The 21,486-nt window shown below is 38.3% G+C and overlaps 1 protein-coding gene across 7 annotated transcripts in view; it reads right to left on the bottom strand.

The window, feature by feature from the left end:
• The window catches only part of csmd3b (CUB and Sushi multiple domains 3b), a 310,165-nt gene that overhangs the window by 138,988 nt on the left and 149,691 nt on the right, over positions 1 to 21,486 (bottom strand). For 6 of the 7 annotated variants that reach the window (XM_067499712.1, XM_067499750.1, XM_067499726.1 and 3 more), the window contains exon 6: positions 13,530 to 13,737. In XM_067499712.1, the coding sequence (XP_067355813.1) occupies positions 13,530 to 13,737 (208 nt within the window). The remainder of the gene's footprint in view (positions 1 to 13,529; positions 13,738 to 21,486) is intronic. The other variant, XM_067499744.1, reaches the window with a different exon arrangement.

Raw genomic sequence — 21,486 nt, 5'->3', positions numbered from 1 at the left:
TGAACACCTTAGCAATGAACTGTATTACTGACTGTGAACTGGGCTTTATCAACCAACGGAAGTGCCTGACCTATCTATTGCTTTTGTGGCTGAATGAGAGCAAATGCCCACAAACAGATTTCAAAATCTTGTAGAAAAGCTTCCCATAGCGGCCGAGGCTTGCAGCGTATTAGTGCCTGTGAAACTAGACAATTAATCACAACTCGGTGTCCACATCCATTTGACCACATGCATTATCTCTTAACTGCATCTGACCATATCTACTGCTTGAAATTATGTGGGGAACAGTGACTGTGACATTCTAAAAAAAGAAGTGGAACATTCGAGGATAAAAATAATGCTCTGACAAAATAACTTTAAGTAGGTACCATTTTTCCTTCTAAATAAATAAAGTCTAAACTAAACAATATAGAGTTTCAGACAGAGACAGCTGAGTTTTGTTTATTGCAGAGGAATGTACCCCGTGTAAAACAATTTTACCATCTGTTGGGCAATTTATGCTTGTGATGGCAGAGCCAGTAGGTTGTAGGAATCTAGCTCCTTCTTTTTAGGAGCTAAAAAGACGCAAATACGAAAGTACTGTAAATTAGATGTAAGTCAAATCCTGGCAATGGCTTGTTACACTAAACAAGATGAATTCAACATTGTGCTTTATATATATATATAGCAGCTATATATACACACACATATATCTATATGTGTGTGTTTCCTAAATAATTAACATTAAGGAATTGTGTGTTTGTTCTGTTTTCTCCCTTCAGCACTTGCTTCTAGAAAATGCAGCTTCTTCTGAATGACAATGCTCCTATGACAGAAGACAGCGAATACCCCATAATAAGAGTTAAAAACTATTAATTGTTTCTGTTACTTCTCCCAACTCTTCTCTCATGCTTGTCTCTTTCCTGTCTTCCTCCTATCTTGCCTTCCTGTTGCTCTCTACAGGGATTACTCTCTGTGACTCCGACTGTTCACTTCTTCCTTTTAGCTCAGCCTCTTCCCAGAAACCGCTGCAATTGCAGGAGGCTCCCCGCCTCCTGTCAACCCCTCTTTTCTCAGGGTTATGTGTTTGTGTGTGTGTGTGTGTGTGTGTGTGTGTGTAATCACGGTAATCAAAGCCGAGTCAGGGAATGGGAGAGAATGTGGGAGAGATGAGAATCACAGAGGGAGCTAATATTGTTATTACATTACATTATAATGTCAGCACCCTAACTACCTCTACCAGTGGAAGATTATTAAAAAAAACATTCAAAAAGCACATACACACACATAGTCATAAAAAACAAAAAAAGACCTATATGCAATCTATGCCCAGTGCACACAGGTTGGGTTTAGTACAGGGAATGACAATAACAACATATTTGTGATGATAGAATCAATTTGCTGTGACCTGGCCCATCTACATATCGTGCTTCAGTGGTGCTCAAACCCTGGCCTGGTCCCTTGGGTTTGGCTTAGAACCGCCTGGAAAGGTTATTTGCAGTAAGAATGGTAAATATCAAATTTCACTGCCCAGTAACAGTAACCTGCAAAAGCACCGCCCCGTAGCAATGACACGTGTTCACTATTATTAATGTTACCTGCGTCTTCAACAGCATTTCAAAGCCCCTGGAGCCAACACACTTAGGCCTAATGATAAAAGAGTGAGCCATAATTTTAAAAATCGAAGAAACAGGATTTTGTTCTAATAGAGACTAATGTCAAAACATTAAAGTAAGAAAGAGGTCAAAAGAACAAGGCCATTTACACTGTGATTTGGAGCCTCTGTAATCCATGGACAATTGTTTGGATGACAGTTAAAAAATACAAATGTACAAAGATGAAATGAATTTCAGATAATGTAGATTTAGCTCTGTCATGGCTCTCGGCATAATAAAGTGCAAAAGTTGAAGATGCCCTAGAGTGGAAGTGACCTATTTAGGATATTTTCTCCTAAGCAAATATTTATAACGTGACTTTGTTTGCATAAACACTATAATCTAATTATCATACACTAATCTAATTATAAACCTGACTTTGATTCTAAGAGTAATTTGATTAAGCTGTTTACATGCAAATCAGAAGAAGATTTATCTTAATATACCCATCTTAATGCAATCTTGCATAGTGTTTGTTTATTGAATTAATTGTCATGTGCCTTATTCCCCTATAGGCAACTAGTAATTTCAGAAACCGCCCTCATAAAATGCAAATGTCTGTCTCCTCAGCTGCCTTTTTTTTTTCTTTTAACTCTTCCTATGTAGGATTTCTGCAGTTTGCCCATATTTGAGATGTCAATGCCAGCTATGAAAAAGACAGTAGCTCTGAAAACTAATGCTGCCATATATTGGGCAAAGCTGCACAGCTTGGGAGAACTCTGGAGGACAGGCTTACTTGGCTTATGGTGTTTACATCTCCGAACAATCTTATCTATAATGGCACTAATTTCACAGTTTTCCACACATTTAATTCTAAAGTGAAAATATAAATTAAATAAATCAAACTGCAGTATTCTCATGATCACATGTATCTTTATGCCCAGGTTTCAACTCTCAGATCATGTCTTTTTGTTTGTCTGTTTTAGTCTGTCCCCCTCTGCCTTTGTGAGACCCCTTAGTGACCCCTTAGTCTTTCCTCTCTGCAACTTCTTTTCTTCCCCATGAGTTTCCCTGATAGCTTTCTGTCCCTCTGTCTCCCCCTTCGTTCCTCTTATTCTTCTTTCCACCTTTTTTCTCCTGTCAGCTCTCATCTTCCCCCACTTGTACTTAATTCTGTACCTCTGCTTTTGTCTCCTCTCTCACTCACCTTCTTATCTCTCATCTCTACTTCTTCTCTCCAGGCTCCTCTTGTCACCCCAATTGCCCTTTCTGCTCCTCTTTTCTACCCATTCCTGTCTTGTCTCCTGTGTCTTTGCCTCTCTTGTCTTCTTCTGCGTGACCTGACACTGCTTCCCTAAAACAGCATGACACCTCTCATGGTCATCTTATCTCACCTCCTCTCCTCTCCTCTTTCCTCTGTTGCCTCCAACTAATAAGAACGCAGGCTCCCAAAAGATTTTAGTAAATTGTTTCAAAGGTGTGGGTTAATATTGGGGGTAAATCTGCTTAGACATGCCTACACAATAGCCTTATAGACCAAAAGCATTCTTTGGGTCACCAGAAATTGGATTTAAAAATTGATACCCCCAGAGAAATGGTGTGAAGGTCGCTGGTATAACCAATAAGCCCCCGTGCTACAAACAGCATCATGAGCTAGTTAAAAAAAAAAAAAGCTAGTAAAAGCCCTCTCTGAATGTAGTTTGGTCTATGAATGTGGCTGCTAATGGATTCTCCAGAGTCTTCCCTGATTATGTGATGTGATTCGGTGGATGGGATTTTCAGCAGTTCATTTTGTAAAAACAGAAAAAACATTTGTGTGTTGGAGATGTCATCTCTGCTGGGATGAAGACAGTCACTAATTGTGATACAACAATTCTGGCTACACATTGCAAGAGCAGTGTTATGGAAAGTTCAGGTTTGTTTAGCATGATCTGGGTCAATAAATCTAAAATGTAAGTTAGGAAGCCTAATCAAGGCTTGAAGCTGTTTATTGTTACTTTGAACCACTCAAATCTAGCCCCTTAGTTGCCTATAAACAGAATGTGGAAGAATGTGGCTTATGCTCATGTTCACATTCAGCTTCGACACATTTTAATATATTAGTGGCATTTGCTACCACTGTGCTGAACTGACAAAATTTTTCTAGGTTAAAACAGCTTATTCCTCATTTACCACTGCCAAGCAGGAGTACACTTGCAGCTGCTGAACCTGGGAGGATTGTGACCTGTACGGTAGGCCAGTGTTTCTCAATCCTGGTCCTCAAACCAGATTGCTTTTCAACTACCCACTGCTGATTACCTACATCGGGTGCTTTCAGTCAATCGGAAGCAGAAAGAAACCATCTGAGATGAGGGAGCAGTGGGGAAAGACAAAGTGAATTTGTATCTTCCAGCTCCTGATTGATTAAACACACCTTTTCCAGACTCAGAAGGGTCATTGCAGCACATACACCGTTTGATTTTAGTGAGGGTTCATCACTTACAGAAGGCACAAGAACAAAGCTTTAAAGCACATTGGAGCCATGCAACAAAAACAAACAAAGACGCAATGGGAGTCGCCATTGTCAACACGCTCATTCACTTGCTTGAAATCCTCTCGACACTCTGGTACAGAGCAGCATGCTCCACGCAAGGGTTCACACACAATGTCAGGAGAATCTCACTCTGACATTTGCGTCGTCACATACACTGCCTCAGTCAGGAGAATTTCAGGATTCCAGTGCATGTGTGAAAGAGTCTATAGTTAAAGCTGTCAACAGATCCCTTCCTACATGAAGGCTACTTAGCTATTCAGGGCCTTTTAAAGAGCATGTCCCAGTTATAAACAGTGCTTGTTTAGAAACTGAAATTAAGTTACTCAACTACCTGTACTGCATGGCTATAAACTCACCTTTCCAGGGAGAATGCGATAATGAGCATATACATGAAAAGTGATGTGCTCATCAAATCACTATCATTAGTACATTTCCCTACACAAAAAACATTTGTAATACCGATTATTTTAAGGGAATCTCCATTGCCTACTGTATTGTATATCCACATTTGCTACAGCAGCTTGATATTTTCTAATTCCCAGCATTTTTGCTGGCAGAAAACTACTTTGTATGGCATATTAACCAACAGCTAACCAATCCAATCAGCAGAACAATGTGAAATCAACGGCATAAATGGGTATTGTGTCACCCACTCATATCCATATACATGCCATCTGGCACTTGTACGAGATAAATACAATAAATAGATAAAACAAAGAGCCACTCTTCAAAACATGCAGTAGCTTCACAGTGCTAGCGGTGGTTAGAACTTCACAGAGCATCTTTTACACCTGAGTACCTGAGAGATTTTCTTAGTCATTACTAGTGGCAACAAAAGACTTATTTAAAAAAAATGAAAATCTATGGTATAAACTTTGATTCAGACATCTGGGACCAGAATGGGCTGCAGGTTTTGTTTCCCTGATACATACTTGAAATACACTGTTATGTGTGTTTGTTTGTTGCATATGTGAAAAGTAAAAATGGGGTGTGTTACTGTTCAAGGTCACTGTTCTATTTCCTATTTGGGATGGTGCTGCTATCCCAGCATCCTCTCTGCCAGCAGCATTGATTAGCACTCGGCAAGCATAACATCACAAACACACACAAACTCACGCACCCACACTGACACACTTGCATTCTTTGTCTTTTACACACAGCTCAACAAATGCTAATCCTTCGTGCAGAACAGAAGCTAGAAAATTCTTCACTCTCTCGTGCAAATTAAAAAACATTTGTTATGATTTTGGAAGAACAGGCTAGTACAGTATGAACAAGATATCTGTGTGTGGACCACAGATGTATATACCTGTTTTGGAATCACGGTTAATGTTTTCTAATTATGTACATTTTTAGGTTACGTATTTATTTAGAACCCCGTTTAAAAATAAGTTGGGAAGCTGTGTAAAACCTAAATAAAAACAGAATGCAATGATTTGCAATAGAACATATCAGATGTTGAAACAGAGTTGTTACCATTTTATGGAAAATATTAGCTAATCTTGAATTTGATGGCAGCAACACATCTCAAAAAAGTTGGAACAGGGTGATGTTTACCATTGTGTAGCATCCCCTCTTATTTTAACAACTGTCTGTAAATGTCTGGGAAGTGAGGAGACCAGTTGCTGGAGTTTTAAGAGAGAGATATTGTCCCATTCTTGTCTGATGCAACAGTTCTGCTTAACAGTCCTGGGCCTTGGTTGCCGGATCTTTACGTTTTAAGATGCCCCAAATTTTTTCTATTGGTGAAAGCTCTGGACTGCAAGCAGGCAGTTCAGCACCCGGACTCTTCTCCTGTGAAACCATGCTGTTGTGGTGGATGCTTCATGTTGTTTAGCATTGTCATGCTGAAATATGCAGGACCTTCCCTGAAAGAGACGTCGTCTGGATGGGAGCATATTTTACTCTAAAACCTCTAAGTACTTTTCAGCATTGATGGTGCCTTTCCAGATGAGTAAGCTGGCCACACCAAAGGAACTAATGCTCCCCATACTGATAACAAGCTGGATGGTCCCTATTCTCTTTCATTTTTAAGTTGTTATTCAACTGACCATAGAACAGTTTCCCATTTTGCCTCAGACTGTTTTAAATGAGCTTTGGCCCAGAGAACACGGTGGCATTTCTGGATCGTGTTCACACATGGTTTCTTCTTTGCTAACTTACATTTGCGGATTGCACATCGAACTGTGGTTATTTTGCAGTAGTGATTTCTGAAAGTGTCCCTGAGCCCATCCAGTGATGTCCAGTAGAGAATCATGTCTGTTTTTAATGCAGTCCCGCCTGTGGCCCCAAAGATCATGCTCGTCCAGTTCTGACATTTCACACAGAGATTCCTCCTGATTCTCTGAATCTTTTAATGATATTATAAACTGTAGATGGTGGGATCTTCACAGTCTTTGCAATTTTATGTTGAGGAATATCTTTCTGAAATTGTTTTGTTTGTTTTTAGACACAGTTTGTGGTTAGTGAATCTCTGCCCATCTTTACATTCGATAGGCTCTGCCTCTCTGAAATGCTCCTTTTATACCCAGTCATGTTACTGACCTGTTGCAAACCTTTCCAGCCTTCTTAGCACCTCTTTTTTGAGATGTGTTGTTTCCATCAAATTCAAAATTATCCAATATTTAGTAAAATTCTGTAAAATATCTCAGTTTCAACATCTGATATGTTGTTTATGTTCTATTGTGAAAAAATATGGGTTGATGAGATTTGCAAACCATTACATTCTGTTTTTATTCACGTTTTACACATTGTCCCAACTTCTTTGGAACTGGGGTTGTAGTTGTGATATGATATTGTGTCATGGAAAATCTGTATACAGAAGAAGGATGGCATTAAAGTAGGAAGATAATATTGTGTATTTGTGTTTCTGTACCAGATGTAACAATAATATGCTAAGGTTGCTCACAGTGTTAACTGCTGGAACAACGAGCATAGTGAAATGACTCAGTATGTATTGTATAGCATCTGTAACCGTCAGTAGTAAACACATACAGTATGATATGCGGTTGGCTTGAGTCGTTTTTACATACACAAACCGTATCTGCATTGCAGAAAGAAGCTTGTACAGTATAGTATTGAACAATGTATTTCATGTGAACATCCATGTTACACTTTGGCATCCAGGCGGAACAAACTGTCTACTAAACCAATTTGCCTACAGTGATATGACTTGAGACACTTGGCGACCAGGCTCTGACTCCAACTCAAACCTGACAAAAGTAATTTTCAGATCTCTATAAAAAAAACTAATTCTAGACAAGCAGAAGATTGGTAAATGACAGACTTTGAATAGCCCAGTCTACCATTACCATGAATTTAGTGATGGGCTGTCAAATAGGTGCACCTAAGAGCACTAAACAGTGCGCTATTTCCTGGAGTCATGAGAATGACTTGTGAGACAGGAGAGACACACATAGAGAGAGAGACAGATGGACAGCGAGACAGTTGACAGTAAAACAGAGAGATTGGAGAGAGGACAGGAGGAGACAGCAAGACACAGAGAGAGAGATCTTTCTATTTAAGATGCTCTACTTGTTTTCAAGGGCAAATTATTCTGAAACAACAAAATATCAAATGTGTGTGTGCATGTATTAATGTGTATAGGATTACAGACATTTAGCTCACAGCGATATACTACTCTCATAGGCCTGAGCACCTCTCAGCATACTGATAAGACAAGTGTCTGTGTGAGAAAGAGAGAGTCTTAGTGAGTGTGCCTGTTTGTGAATGTGCCTGTTTGGAGTGACAGTTTGTGTGTAAACACTGATGTAGGGTCTGTGTGTGTGTGTGTGTGTGTGTGTGTGTGTGTGTGTGTGTGTGTGTGAGTGCTGTTGTCAGCCCTGCAGCAACTGATAAACACATAACAAATTCTTGCAGACACTCACATATTAGTGAATAAACCATTAGCTTTCTCCGCTAATTGCCAGTGGAAATTAGCATTTAGCTATTAGCTTTTTCTAAATTGCCAATGGAAATTAGTATATTAGCACTTGGTGGTGCGAGCCAATTGCTAAGGCGGCACGGCCTACTTTTCACAAGCACTATTATACCGGGTATACAGGGTCGATGGTTTAAATCCATCAAACGGCCCAAATAACCATTTAAGGTGAAAAGACGCCTAAATGTTTTTGTATGCCAAATATTTCATATTTCTGGCATACAAAAATATTTTGGTTAAAAAAATAACACAATGTCAGGCCATCTTTGTTAATTTCCAACCTATTTATATTTGTGTCAACATGATATTACCATGAAGGTTAATTGATACTAGATTAATCAAGTGTTTGAACATCTTTTCAGATTGTCTGGCTGTTTATTGTATCTACAGTAAATTAGCAAATGTCATCCTGCACAGAATTCTTACAATGACAGGTTAAGTCACAAATATTTAACTGTCTTCCACTTCTTCCATTTTGGAGCTGCATATTAGTTTCCATATTAAACATCAAACACATATATCATGAAAACCCACTAATGTCATGAAGCATAAAAATATCGAAGAGGAACAGAAGTCAAATGATGAAATTGATTTCATATAGGAACATATTTATCAATCCCCATTTGAGGAGTATTTTACATATTCATACATCAACTCTAAGTCTATCTCTGTCTGTCTGTAAGGTGATGCTAAACAATGGAGTAATTCTTCAAAGAATGGCTATTTTAAAACAAAATCATAGTGGTGAAAATACAGTTATAAATAGGTGGGAAAAATCAGGGAGCAACAATTAATTCTAAAAATTAAATACAGATTTGCAATACGCTTTTTCAGAATAGTACTTCTACTTGTATATATGAACAATTTAGACCTGTTAACCCTCAGAATATGTAAAATACATAGTACTAGTAGTAATACTATAGTACTAATACAATAATCTACCTCTACCTCTCATGTAACAACCCTGTCTCCTAAAATATTACGTTCCTATACAGCTAAACTGCAAAGGTAATTACGTTTTTGTAGGGAACGTTATAATTATTTTTTGAACAAAAGAAACAATACTTTCATTAAGGGAAAGGGAGTTGCCAGGAAGTGGCTGGGGAAGGTGGCAGGTCTATAATAACCACGACTGTCAAGCCACTGACCCGGGTTTGGTTCCTGAGTCTGGCCCTGGAGTCCTGTGTCTGGTTAGGTTTAGGCAAGAAAACTAAATTACGTTTTCCAGGAAAACGTAATTGTGTTCGCAGTTTAATCAAATAGGAACGTAATTTTTAGGAGACAGGGTTGCATGGTGAAAAATAATTGTTAGGGAAGAAATGCTGGCCATTGGCTCATATTTGTGTTGAACAGGCTCCAAAGACAGTAACAACTGGGTGTTTTTTTATCATTTCTTTTTCATGTATACAGCACCTGGCCAGGGGAAGGCAAAGACAACAGATCCCTGCCAGTTCAAACAAAAACAGCTTGGTTTGATTTCCTGTCTGCTGAGTGCTAACAGTGCTAATGGCATTCACACTTGGTTTATGCATGTCGTCAAGACGCCTACCTCTCAGATTAAAGACTACATGGTGATTCACAATCCTTTAATAAGAAAGAAAAACCTTGGAAAATTCCCACTCGTTTCAATGAGATCTCCTGTTGCTAAAATTGCTGACATGTATTGTAAATGTGTAATTTAGTATGCTCGTTTCTCACCCACTTTAATGTCATGTCAATGTGTCTCTCCCATAATCATCATTCTGATCATCATTTTGACACAACAGATAAATAGAAGTTGTTTGTTTGGAAACAGTATTGTTTAGAGAATGACTTGTCAATATCAAGCAATATCAGAAGTTCAAATATTGAACAAATATTTCCCGGTGATACTGTATATAAACAGAATAAGAGGGCATTCATACACTACACTAATCTGACTTGGCACACTTAACTGTGAATGTAATTACTTAGATGCAACCAAGTAAATATACAAGAAAAAGACACATATTAAGTATGAAGTATTAGTAGCTGTAATTGATTGGTCTGCCTCGATGGGTAGCGCATCGGGTTAGAATGCAGAAAGCAGTGGGGTCAAGTACCAACCCACCAGGATTGGCCCTGCACAGTCACCAAGGGCCATGTTGGTGCTGATGTTAAATTGATGTTAAATTGCTATCTTTGTTGGCTTTTAGGGAATAAATTCAAAACAATTAATAGATATAAGACACAATAGGCAGCATATTTTCAAACTATATAAATATCCAGCACATATTTGGAATTTTGAGTTAAAATATGTCATAACTCCTTGCAGTTCAACCATTCTTTACATATTTTTTGTCAATATGTGCATGCAAAAGATAATCCCTATATACTTCATACTTAGCATTTTCCAAAAGTGCTGTACGGGGTTGTGATATGAGGACTGTCTAGGTCGCTGGAGTAAACGAACATCACTGTCATTTTACTGGAGCTGGAGATGAAGCATGCTTTCAGATATGGTGCATTAGTCAGCTAAAAGTTTTCATCTGGAAGTATCTAACTGAAGTGTGCATTCCCTCATGACTGTATAGTGCAGTCATGAGGGGATGTATCTGGATGGAAACAATGCTTAGGTACAGTATACAGTATACGGCATTTATTCAATGCTAAATTGGTACTACAGGGTCAAGAGCAGCTTAGTTCATGTCAAAAAGTATACTGTCGAGACAATTACATTACCAATGGCATCATCTAACATTTACTGCATCGGGCTCTGTGGGATTTAGCTGTTTATACCAAATTCAGACTCTGTCATCAAGATGCCTCAAAGAAAGTGGATATTTAATACTAGGGAGCATTTATCCACTCCTTAGAGATTTTATTTTGTTGATATTGTGTTAAGTGTTGTTTCATCTTCATGTTTGACAGGGAGTGAAGCCATGCACTAACTTTTGCCAAGTAACATCAACTGCAATGCTTGAAGAGCTATGCTTTGTGCAATGCCCCTGTGAGCATTGCATCATTTTAAACAAGTCTTTGCATGACTTTTTCTGACACCTCTGATGAACAAGACAGTCTTATCCACAGGAGTACTTTGTTCTCTTCCCAGGTGGGAAGCCATTAAAGTTACCTACTTTAATTAGGTGTCTCGTGCATCATTTAATTTACTTCCATAATTGCGTGTGCTTCACTGAAAGAACCAATTTGTTGGTGAAAACATAAGCTGGATGTTTTGTACTTAAATACAATACTTCTGGGCATACTGCTATAATCCATTTACATATGCATTTACTATATTGCACTGTACTCTGTTTTAATTCCATATAACTGGTAACATTAGGCCCTAGAACTCAACAGGGTCAGTTAAGCAACTTCAGTTATTGACAGCATCAGGGCAGATTAGTCTCTCCCGGCTGTGCAATAGGAATATCTCTGCTCTCGTCTCAGTACAAAACTTTGACCATAATATGGCTCCGGAAGCTGGAGAAGACCCATGATATGAGAAACGTCAACACAATGACCTCACCACAGTCACACTAAATTACTACCAATCACTACCACATTATTCTCAAAGGCCAACAATCAGAGCAATAAATATTGGTCGTAAATATGCCTGAGGTGACTCTTCACAGCAGTAAGCATTTGTTTTTGCACTCAGCTCAAAATAAAAGCTTGGCACAAAATGTATGAATAGTATTAAATGTGTTTAAAAATTGTGAATGTGTGTCCTCTCCAAGAAGTTACGTGGACTAACATTCACAACGAATTCATTTGGCCTTTGTCTCTGATGGTGATTGTTTTGCTTGTATATAATGTTACAGTTAAGCTATTTTTCAAATTATTTTATGACAATTTTCAAGTTTAAAGATGTAACTGTTCAATGGGACATGCTGCAAATTGCATAGAGTCATTCAACAGAATGTGAAAGTATATGCATGTTGTAAAATGTGACCAAAAGGACATATTGGTGAGAGGTTGTCAGTTGTTGAGTAGCCATGTTTTCTGTGCTTATTAATGAAATACTTGTGAGTAAATCATCTTTTATATTTTCTATTTTTTTCTTTTAGACGAATAAAGAACACCAGTTAGCCACACCCACCCACACACCTGTCAAATATACTTATTATATACCTTTTTCCCCCGCTGAAAAACTGCTCTACCTAAAAAACTAGATTAAAGGAACTGTTCTTATATATGCAATGGTGCTTTCTTTTTAGCATCTGTTCTTGCTTGGGTTCTAACTTATTTTTATTATATGTTATGTTTATTATGCTACTTCAAGAGTGGGTAAATTGTACCATAAATTTAGCGTCTATATCTGCCCTATTTTTGCAGATATGGCAGGTCACAAATGTCAAATAAATACTTTTTTAATGTATTAAGACCATCACTATCATATATGTTAAACCACCCCAAGAACTACTTGCATTTGTGCCATCGAATAACGGTTTAAAAAAACTGAAAAACTTTCTGAAGCAGCCCTCCCAAATTTGCTGGGCTTGGGACTGGCACTCACAGTCCACTCGCTTGTCCAACATCAGCACCTAGGGTTTTGGATAGCTTTGGTGTTCAGAGTCTTGTCTTGGAACACTTTGGCATTAGCCAGCCATCTGAAACATACTATTGACCTTAAATGTTGTATTCTAATATGTTCATATTATTTATTTTCACTACATGCTTAACTGTATGCGTCTTAGGCTTGAAAATGTATCCCGCACCCTTCTGCTATTTACCAGTGAACCATGACTCATCCCTCCACTGCAACTCAGAAATGGTTCTAAAACATAAAATACTCATTCTGACACACATAAATGGACAGTTCTGCCACCCCCACACTGCCACATTTCTCACCAACATAATGACTGCGACACACACATTCAGTGGCAAGAAAAGTAAGTTAACCCTTTGGAATTCTCTTCATTCTTGTATAACATTACATCATTTAGGCGAAACTTATGAATGAATTTAATCTATTTTTGCTAATGAAATCATTGTATTGTTCTTTACACGTGCAGTTCAACATTCAAACATTCACAGTGGAAAAAAATAAAAACCTAAATCAGGAGTTTGCAAACCTGGAATGCAACTATTGGAATGAGGATGTGGATAAGGGAACTTTTAAAGAAAGAAACCTTCCAACATTTTATCTTTGGCTTGACTGAGATCAGGAATTGTTGATTTGCATGGACCCAGAAAGGATCACATAGCCATCCCAGAGAATCTGAACATTCATTATTGCAGACAAACTTTCTATAAATGGAGACAATTTAATACTGCATAGCAGGCTATGACTAAACGTAAATGTCCTGCTAAGGTGACTCCAAAAGCATAGCTATGAATTCTCAGCCGCTACAGGCTTGTTAGAGATTATTAACATCTTTTTTCATGAGTCTACCATAATAAATTACGGGGCATGGTTGCTCAAGGGAGAGTTTCATTGGCAGGACACTATGTTCTGTGCTACTGCTTTTTCTTGCCACTGTATAAAATAATGAACTAATTAATTAATAAAGCAACTTACCAAATGGTTGGTGGTTCAGATCCCTCCACTTCCAGGTAGTCATACTTCTCCTCAGTCTGGAAGTCTGTAAAGATGACAGAGATGGTGTCTCCAGGTTCGGCCAATAGGATCCAAGTACAGTCGGCTTGGTTACCATAGTTGCCGGGGTAACCGGGACTGGTCACCACCCCACTGCCGCCCCTCACAGTGCCCCCACATGTGTCCTCAGCTGTCAATCAAATCAGAGTGACAAATAGAAAACCTGGGTTAGGGAGAGGAGGAGTGACCGAGGGGCGGACTTTTAATTTGTATATATTTTTTTGAATTAAATTTCTTTCTTTTGGGATAAATTCTTTAGATTTTCCCTGATATACCAAATCAGACTGGTCAATTATTAGGTCAAATGCATAAATTTAGTTTATTTACCAATTTAGCAATTTTATATATTTCTCAACAGACCTAGCATTATTTCTTAACCACCCAGAGTAGATTAACGGTCAGCCAGCTCAACTCCCCACCTCTCTCTCTTTCTCTCTCTCTCTCTCTCTTTCTCTATAAGGTGATTTCTTTTAATGACTCTAATTTTAGAATTGGTTTACTCTGTGTTATTTTGTGGCTTGGATGTTAGAAATGGATGACTTTTATATTAGCAAAACCATATTATGGAAATACGGAGCTCTTCAGATAAGAAATAGATAAAAATAGAATGTAAATGGTAATATATATAAATGGTCCTCCTTTTGGAGTTAAACCAATGATTTTGGAGAATGTTGCTATTACTTTTGGCCAGTAAGAATCAGGGGTTCCTGTCACACTCAGAGTTGCTGTCCTCTCCTCCAATATCAAAGCATGTTTTACTTTTGTCCAATCACTGAGCTCCGCTCTCGTCTCCTCCAGTCACTACCAAGGAACTTCAGATTAGGTTGTTTCCCAATTGGTTGGTTCAATGTCAACCTATCCATTAATCCTAATTAGTTTCACAATATATAGCTCAGATGTGATGATAGATTTGCCTGTTTTCTACAATTGTTAATCACATCTGACTCATAGTATTATTCATAGGAGTACTGATTACCGTATAACAGATAAAGACACATGGATTGCGCTGTGCACACGGCATAAATTATACACATATAATTTATACAAGTACACTCACAGAGAAAAAACATAGTACATTGGACCTTGTTGTGTCACTGGGACATTGGTTTTCTGCCAAGTTATTCAAGAGGTCTGTGCTCAATTTACTTTTTCAACATGTTTCATACTAAAACTATTCTCTGTTGTGGTAAAAGTAAAAAAAACAAAAAAAAAACAAAACAAAAGGAAACGTCTGCCTTAACACTTTAAAATTTATCAAAAGCAAATTGAGCTCATAAACTGCCCCAGTGATTAAAGATACAATGTTGATCCTTTTTGTCTGAGAGCGTAAAAGTCCAACTGTAAACTTGGTATAAATTATACCTGTATAATTTATAGTTTTACATAAAAAAGGCAATACTGTATGTAACACACTCTTACAGCAGACATGTATTTTCTAACAAACCAGTGAGTGCAATTTGGGAGTAGTGTCATTTGTATTAGTCTAGAACATTTCCCATGTTGATATTATGAGTATTTAGAGAAGACAGAGAAACAACAGATGTGTTGTCCTTAAACTGCACTCACTGATAAGCTGAAAAAGACACATCCTTTGTAAGAGTGTAGACAAGCACTGTCAGGTATACATGCACATCCTTCAGGCTCATCCAGGTGTGGATGCCATGAAGGATGTATGTACAAATGACAGAGATAAGGCAGAGACCAAGCCATTCTCCACCCACAGGATGGGTAAAGAGAATAACTGTGGTCAAGGACTCACATCGACCATTAAAAATGAATAGAAACAGCAAAAGATATTAGAAATTGGACAGAGTGCACTGAGTAGAGACAGGAAATTCACAAAGGCTAACAGGGGGACAAATAATAGGGACAAACAGAGACAAACAGAACTAGTGAAACTACTAATTAAAAAAAAAAAAGAGAACCAGATACTGTAAAATACGTAAAGGGTTGGTACAAACTGTATCAGATAGGAAACAAGAACATGATGAAACAAAGTAAGTGGTTGGAAATGAATTTTAAGACGGAGCCTTTTTCGAGAAATCAAGTGTGTGATTAAAAAAAAAAAAACATACACGCTTTTCAGGTGTTTCTGTCTCATTAAGAAAGAAAAAGGCTTGGATTATCCCAATCTACAGGTGTTGATGTATTGAAAAAAAATGTTTAAAAAGCTTTATATATTCATTAACAATTAATTCATTCATGCAAACAAATTGATTGTAGTCACTGAGTCATTCAGTCAGACATACAGGCAGACAGTGAGGCAAGGCATGCACTGAAAGACAGACCGTTCAGTTATCTAGATAGACATTTATTGCGCAGCTAGACAGTTAAGGAGATTTGTGTAAATGACCTAACACCCAAACCAAGGCCTGCTGAGACCCCATCACATTTGCAGCAGATGCAGCAGTCTGTATGTGTCTGCACCGTGGGAGAGAGTGCTGCTTGCAGGATGACAGCTGTCACAGGTTTATCATGACAACAGGATGTCCGCAAGGACTGATGGACACACACTCGCAGGTGCACACACTCATATAAACAAATGCATGCCTGCACGTATACCTACATGCACACACACGCGCAAACACACACACACACACACACACACACACACACACACACACACACACACACACACACACACACACACACACACACACACACACACACACACACACAGCTCCTTCAGCCCTCCAGCTTGCTGATGTGACAGTGACAGTTGACAGACAGGGGGAAAGGCCTGAAGGTGGACTGAAATGTGTCTCATATTAAAAAGAAAATTACTACTAGGATTATTAAACATGAGAGAGGCCTTTATGTGCAGTGAAGCTCTGGTGAATTTATGATGTTGCAGCATCAAGGGCCTTTAATTCTGATGTTTTCTAACCTGTTGTCTCAAATCTGTTATTGTGACCTAGAGCATAAAAACATAAATTTGTTACTTCTAAATTTGGAAACTGGTATACATCTGGGGGAAGCCCGAGCCCAGCATGCCACCAAATGATCATTTTAGCTAACATTTGATGCAATTAGAATATTTACTAATTCTGTGTACTGTGAAAACAGCCTAAAAAGTGACAGTTTCATGCTAACACAGGGAGGATGGCAAGTCCAGGTAACAAGAGCCAGCACTGATTCCCTCCTGTTAAATACATGTATGCCCCTGACTTCCTCTCCATCTGTCATGATGTGATAGCATCACATCAGTTACAGCTGAAGGAATAAATTAACTACATTTGCCAGTGGTAAAGACTTTTTCACCTTTAAAAGCAGGTCATCTGGTCAATGTTATTTATATATGTACTAAATCACAACTTGCTATTTAACACATGAGGTATAGCATATCAACTGATACATAGACAAATATGATTCTCATATCAAAGCCATGTTAAGACCAAACCTAAGAATGTGTGTACTGGTTAGATTAAAACAACAGTATGTCTTTAGACTGGGGGGGAAACTGAAGAAAACACACACAAGCTCAAGGAGAAAATGCAAACTCAACTCAAGGACGATCTGAGACGCAACCCTGCAACCTAATTAATACAGATTAATATGTAGCTGATAGTCTTTAACAGGGCTGCATGTTATAAAACAGAACTTACATTGTAATAGTTTTTCATGCATTGCATTGTGAGAATACAGGGATTTTAACGAGGTGACTTGAATAGCTCAATTTGGAAAGAACTGATCATACTACAATTATTGGGATGATGTTTGTAGTTGAAACTGTCTACAACTGACCTCTGCTTGGCACAGTCCTTGAACAACTTACTGAAGAAATATGACGCGGCATACGTTCAGTTAACGGCTCACGTAACAGATAAACAGGTGACGTGAACACACCTCACAAACTTACGAGACACTGGCATTAATTTAAACGATCCCCCTCAACATGAGAATTTTATTAGTGCTTTAAATCTAACTGAGAATCAACACAAAGAAAGAAAACATTATACCATTTGGTATTTTTGGGAGGTATTACAAACAGAAAGACGTACTTAGGTATATATGGGCATATCACCAAAAGGCCAAAATTTATATGAGTAAAATAAAAGGGATAAAAATCTTCCATCAGTCGATCGACGGCTTTGCTATCAGCTGCATGATCGGCTATGTTCTCTTCTCTTTTTATTTTAGACAGAAACCTGGGGAGGTTGAGCTTGTGCCCTAGCACAGTGACCCACAGGGGGAAGGAAAGTGTGTTGGTAACAGGGCATAGTATGTGTTAGTTTGAGTGTTGCGTGCTGTGTGTGTAAGATGAATGAAGATAAAAAAAGAGAGAAAGTGTTGGCCATGTTGCCTTCACTTCCTATCACATCAGTGTGTTAGTGTTGCCCTTTTCTTTGCCTCGGTGTCCCTTGCATCTCCAGTTGTTGCAGCACCACCTCTTTTCTTCCCTACTGCTCTCCACTTGTTACACCCTGCGTCTTTCCATTTCTGCATCAAGATCATTTTTAAAGTAACATTACATCTCGACCATAACCCTCCTCTCATGTTTTCCCTTATCGTCCTCCACCCTCTCTGTGTTCTCCACTCCATGGCTCTTCTCTCCTCCACATTCATTCTTGTCTCTCACCCTCCCTCTCTCCTTCCTCATCATTCCCTGGTTTCTATCTCTCCCCATCTCACACTCCCTCACTCCTTCTCTCTAATGGCCTGGGGTGCTTTGATCACTTGTTCTTAGCCTCCTTATCCTGCCTCCCTCACTCCTATCCGTTCATCCCCTCCTTCCCCACTGTGCTGTCATCAATATAGCAGTCATCTGAGGATTCCTTCTTTATCCCTCCCTGCCTTGCTGTATCTTCTTTTAAAGATTTTTCTCTCTCTCTTTCTGCTGATTGATTTTATGTTTAATGGCTTTACTGGCCTCATCTCTATCTCTCTTTTCCACCTGCCATCTCCTCCCATTCTTCCTCTTCCTTTCTGTCCCACAACTCCATTCCTTTCCTTCATCAATTTGATAGGCAGATCACTATCGAATTCATATGCAAACACACACACACACACACACACACACACACACACACACACACACACACACACACGCACACACACACACACACACACACACAGATTTCAATCACAGAAGACTCAGTGTGCTGTCAGCCTTTAAGGATTATGGGCAATCTACATCATCCTTTCCTCTCCTCTGTCTTCAGGCTGTTACCATCCATCCCTTCTGCTATGTTATATACATCCTCCCACCCATCAACCTTTTGGCCCCCATATGCTGTAAAGCTGAACATACAGCTTCTTCTCTTTCCCCCTCATCACTCTTTTCATACCTCGGTTCCCCTGCTATGAATGACTGAATAGACAGGAGAATGACTTGTACACACAAGTGAGCCACTGTTGAATTTTTATAAAGTTCCTCTTAATCTGAAAAGTTACTGGACACTCATCAAGGTCTGTCTGCAGCTGCACTGTGGTTCACGCTGCTTGAATGCACAGAGGATACAATTTTCCTTGCAGTTTCAATGTCACTTTCACCATCCAGTCATGCTAGAATGCATTACGTGACAGTTGTGGATGCATAAGATTCAGATCTCACAGATAGTGCCATCAGATCTGCAAAACTAGTAATGGAATTGGTTTTGTGAACAGAATCCAACTTAGCTTTTGGATGCAGTTCAGCAACAACGCAGATACAAGCAATGAAAAGTAAAAGGGCAACGTGGGACAACTCTTAGCCATTTGGGGATATGACTGATGCTGTAATTTGTTCTTGGGAGGGCTGTTTCCATTGGAGGTATGCAAAGTTTATAGGTTTGCATACCTAAGTTCAGTTTATAATCACTAGTGATGTTTTTACAGAATGATGACCTGTTTTAGTCAGTTGCTTTTTACATGTTTATACCTTTACATTCTAGAGGAAATATGCCCACCATGTGCCTTTGACTATGCTGTCTTCTTGCTCTATGTGTTACCAATAATTGAATTGTTCTTTACAAGTTTAGAGTTCAGTGAAGCACAAATGAAACAGAAACCTTAATGAATTTCCAGTCACGATATTTGACTCTGCTGTTTAAGACATACTTCAGTTCAGCGGATTGATTAGTGTGTATTAAATATCAGTGTTTCTGGCGGTATATTGCTTGGCTGCTATTTGAACATGAATCATACAGCACATGTGGTGTAAAGGCAGCCTTCATTTTGCAAAACCCTATCGGGATGAGGAATAACTTTTAATGTCACATTACTTTTTCACATGTTCAGGTTTAATCTTCTTAACACCTAGAATGGGCCATTTTGTCATTGTAACCCTGTTATGAACACTAACTTTGTAAAGCTCAAGACGGTGATTTTTTTATTTTTATTTTTTTTAACCAGTTGTTCATGTTTGTATAATTCTGTGGCTACTTTTAAAGGTAAAGTTTTGCAGGGTTTGGATCTACCCTGTTTGTATTTTATGTCACTATTGGCAAGTTTTAACTTATGTCCACAGTCTGCTGTTGATCATGTAGCTTGTGATGACTAGAGTCACATACACCCTCAGGTATTCAGGTATCAAATGCTGTGTCTTCTGAGCTCTGCTGCTACATTTTGCTTTAAAAACTCATAAAAGTGATGAGTGTCAGACCACATTTCAAGCAAACACCTACCTACATTGAACTTCGTGTGACTAGCGCTTTCAAATCAAGTCATTTTGGCACTCTCATTTTTCTTTCTTTCCCTTGAATATTGCTCTAAACATTTTTCTACTACTCTTTTATCATGTTAGAAAAATATATAAGTTTCTGTCCGCTTATTGCCAGCATTACATTTTGGATGAATAATCACACTTTTTAAGATACAAACAAACACGAACACATACAGCACTAGTAACTGTGCTGACCTTCAGCTCCTCCTACCATCTGTCCACAAATCAAAGAACAGATGCTGTCTGCCAGTCAACTAACAGTCTGACATTTAGACCAATTAGGGCAGAAGAGTGATTTAATGGTAGATCCCCAGAAGGAGACATAAAGACTGAATGCATTAATATATAGATTGTTATCATGATTATTATTTCTATAATAGTTTTATAACATTGACTAACTTAATAATTTTTACTGGTAACACATAGTCAGATAAAACCTAACTTTCATTACACAGTTGTTATTAATGAACACCTTTATTATTAATGAACACTGTTATTATTAATTAACCTTCCCCATTTCTGAGCCCACTTAACTTCAGCAAGTACAGGATATTTTTTGTTTTAACGATTGATGCTGATCCTTTCGGGGAACTTCACTGTTCTCACATGGAAAAAGGTCTTATGCACTTTTATAGCTCTTTTTTGACCTTATCGGTATCCAAAGCTGCGTTTCCACTGCATGAATTGGTAGATGCTCGTCATCTGTGCCATGACATGGTTTGTTTTTACAGTATACCATCTGTAGGTGGCACAAATCATTGCCCCTATTATAATGTACTGTACCAGTAATGCTGTATTTAGACACCAGCAAATTACCGTAGTAGAAGATATACACAGAAAAGTATTCAAGAGGCAGCAAACTTTTCCTAAAAATTCAGGAATCTAAATATGTTATATTTAAGCTGAATTTATCAAGTTGACTTTATTAAGCAATCAGACACACAATTAGAATACTACTAAATGTTAAACTATGTTAAATTACATAAACAAATCAAAGGGAAAAGATAAAGAGAGCCAATAAAATAAAGAATGTTGAGAGTAAAATTAAAAAGGTAAAAATGGAAAAGAAAAACTCTGTCTCTCTCTTTCTGTTTTATTTTAGAATATTGAGATGGATGAGTCTAGTGTCTCCGTTTTTCTCATTTGGTAATTAAACTATCAAAATTATCAACCGTAATGACAAACTCCTGAAGCTGTGATTTGTAAGTATTATGTCTTATTCATTCACCCTCCTTC

Source organism: Channa argus, chromosome 1 (genome assembly GCF_033026475.1).
Source record: "Channa argus isolate prfri chromosome 1, Channa argus male v1.0, whole genome shotgun sequence".
Classification (NCBI taxonomy): Eukaryota; Metazoa; Chordata; class Actinopteri; order Anabantiformes; family Channidae; genus Channa; species Channa argus.
This window is presented reverse-complemented; position numbering and strand designations above follow the sequence as displayed.